The 2316-nt window shown below is 36.7% G+C and overlaps 1 protein-coding gene across 1 annotated transcript; it reads right to left on the bottom strand.

Moving 5' to 3' along the window:
- Window positions 1–350: 350 nt before the first annotated feature.
- LOC133677078 (zinc finger protein 10-like) lies at window positions 351–1889 on the bottom strand. Its single transcript, XM_062098915.1, has one exon. It carries the CDS (start codon window positions 1507–1509, stop codon window positions 607–609), a length of 903 nt encoding a protein of 300 aa, XP_061954899.1. The 5' UTR covers window positions 1510–1889; the 3' UTR covers window positions 351–606.
- Between the last annotated feature and the right edge of the window lie 427 nt (window positions 1890–2316).

Genomic DNA, 2316 nt, shown 5'->3' with positions numbered 1-2316 from the left:
AATTAATTCCATCTTAATTTGCCAGTTAGATCAATGCTAAAACTTCTCCAGCTAGTCCTAAACTTGCGAGTTCTTAAACAAATTTTCTTCTGTGAAGTAAGCCGAGAAAATTAAACAGCAGAAAGATTTTGCATAAAAAATTAACTGTGTTTCGTTGAGTTAAGAATATTTGAAAATAAATGCAAGAGAAGATGTCAATATACTTATTAGTAAATCTGGTAATAAGAGTGCAAAACAATGAAATGAATTGGACAGGCATAGAAATTATCGTGATCCATTCATAATTACCTTTCCGTGGTTAATAACTATGGTCGATGCAATAAAAAAAAATCGCTATTATAAACAAGATATCGCGGAAGATAGATGAGCTCTTCATGTTTTTCTGTCATGCTTTTCTTAATATTGTTATTGTTACATGCACCTTGCGAAATCATAAACGATTGAGAGATAGCCGAAGTGATCAAGGATCTAACAAAGAAAAGAGGCCATGATCTCATGATCTAAGAAAGGAAAAGAAGAAAAAACGGCAAAGAGGAAATCAAGCAACATAATAAAGAAGGTGCCAGACGGCCAGTAATATGTTCGATAGCACTCCAGATTCTGCAACTACTTTACCTTAGGCCGGTCACCAAGCCTGAGCTCAAGATCCAATTCATCTACAGTGCAGGGGCTAATTTCAAACACCTCAGACTGGACATGATGTTTATCAACTGAATTACACTTTAGAAAGAAAGGTAATGATGATTTATCAATTCTCCGTTTCTTGCAGCTCATAGGCTCCTCCCCACAGTCTGATATGCTCGGGCGAGTTCGTCGAACGACTAAATTCAAGCTGACAGACAAATCTGTTTGGACATAATCTACTTTGGCTCTACATCCTGATTCTATTTTCCTTGAATTCTGCTCTCCTTCAGTGCTTAGAGAAGATATATGACATCTTTCTTTAGCTAACTTAGTCTGTGGCGGGGGGGAAGATTTATGGGATCTCTTTTGTTGTTCTTCAACAATAAAAGAAGTGAAAGGAGGGGAAATGGTTTTATCACAGAAATTCTCTTGAGTAGATGTAATTGAAACCCTAGAAGATGAAGTTCGGGATGGAATAAAACCAGGATCAGAATTAGGGTTAGGGCAATAATCCAAGGTACAAAGCTGAGATGGGTATTGAAAACCAAAAGATGTATAGGGATTTTGAAGGTGATTGAGAGGTTTTTGATGCTCATGATGAAGAATTTCATTGGTAGGACTTGGAGATTGCTTGAGTCTAGCTCTATCCCTCCTGTGGACATTCATATGACCTCCTAGAGCTTGAGCAGACCTAAATTCTCTTCTACAAAAGCTACAAGAATAAGATCTTGGAGGCCATATACATCCTCCGAGAGGACCAGCTGCATCTTCAGCGAAAGCTTGTTCTTCCCAAGAATCATCCAACGAAGGATTGGTTGAAGCCTGAAAATGAGAATCCAAACTATGCTCCCGTTTAGTCAACATCCAATAACGAGCTTGCTCCATATGTTGGACTATATCCAGAGATTCACCCTTCCAAGCTTGAAGAATATACAGGATTAATAATAGGAAAAGTATTAAAACTTAAAGGTGATAGAAAATGGGAGGAGATGGGATGCAAGAAAGACAGATAAAGGGCTTAACTGATTGCTAATTAAGAGTAGTCTTCGGGAAGATAAATTGGTGGGTACTCTACCATGGTTGTCTTAGTGCAACTACTTTTTTGGTTTTTGTGTTTGGTTCTCAACACTATCTACTGTGTAAGGGTAACGCTGGTTTAGTATTCACGGGAGTGGGTCCAAGGAGCCTTGCTTGCTTGTGCTGTTTACCTGTGCTTATAGACAAACTGTAATCATGTCTGACTGAAACATCCTTGGAAATACCCAGCAAAAGTCGAAAAGATGCTGTAAATGCGCGCACATACTTGTGCTACACTATACTGTATGGATACTTTTGTTTTGGACTAGAAATTACTACTATGATATATACTAAGCATTGTTTTCCGATCTGTGGACTGCCCTCTTCGAAGAATGCCCAAAGGTGCAGTGGTTATACTGTAGCATTTTTACTATAGCTATAAACTTATTAGCATTACAATTGATATAATAAAATTATGATTTTGTCTTCGTCAACAAAAACAATTGGCCTTCGCGACTGTGTATAGTGATTTGTTTTTTTTTTTTTTATAATAAAATAACTAATATACTTTTTAATACTCTAAAACACATGGGATTTTCTTCTCTTTTTTTTTCATTATGTAAAATTTTTTTTAGTCCTCAAACTTTGTTTTTGGGTGATTTAATCCAATTTTAG

The sequence above is a fragment of the Populus nigra genome, chromosome 17 (genome assembly GCF_951802175.1).
Source record: "Populus nigra chromosome 17, ddPopNigr1.1, whole genome shotgun sequence".
NCBI lineage: Eukaryota > Viridiplantae > Streptophyta > Magnoliopsida > Malpighiales > Salicaceae > Populus > Populus nigra.
This window is presented reverse-complemented; position numbering and strand designations above follow the sequence as displayed.

What these genes read in the sequence shown, in the direction of transcription:
- LOC133677078 (XM_062098915.1), bottom strand. Translation starts at nt 1,509, where the DNA reads ATGGAGCAAGCTCGTTATTGGATGTTGACTAAACGGGAGCATAGTTTG.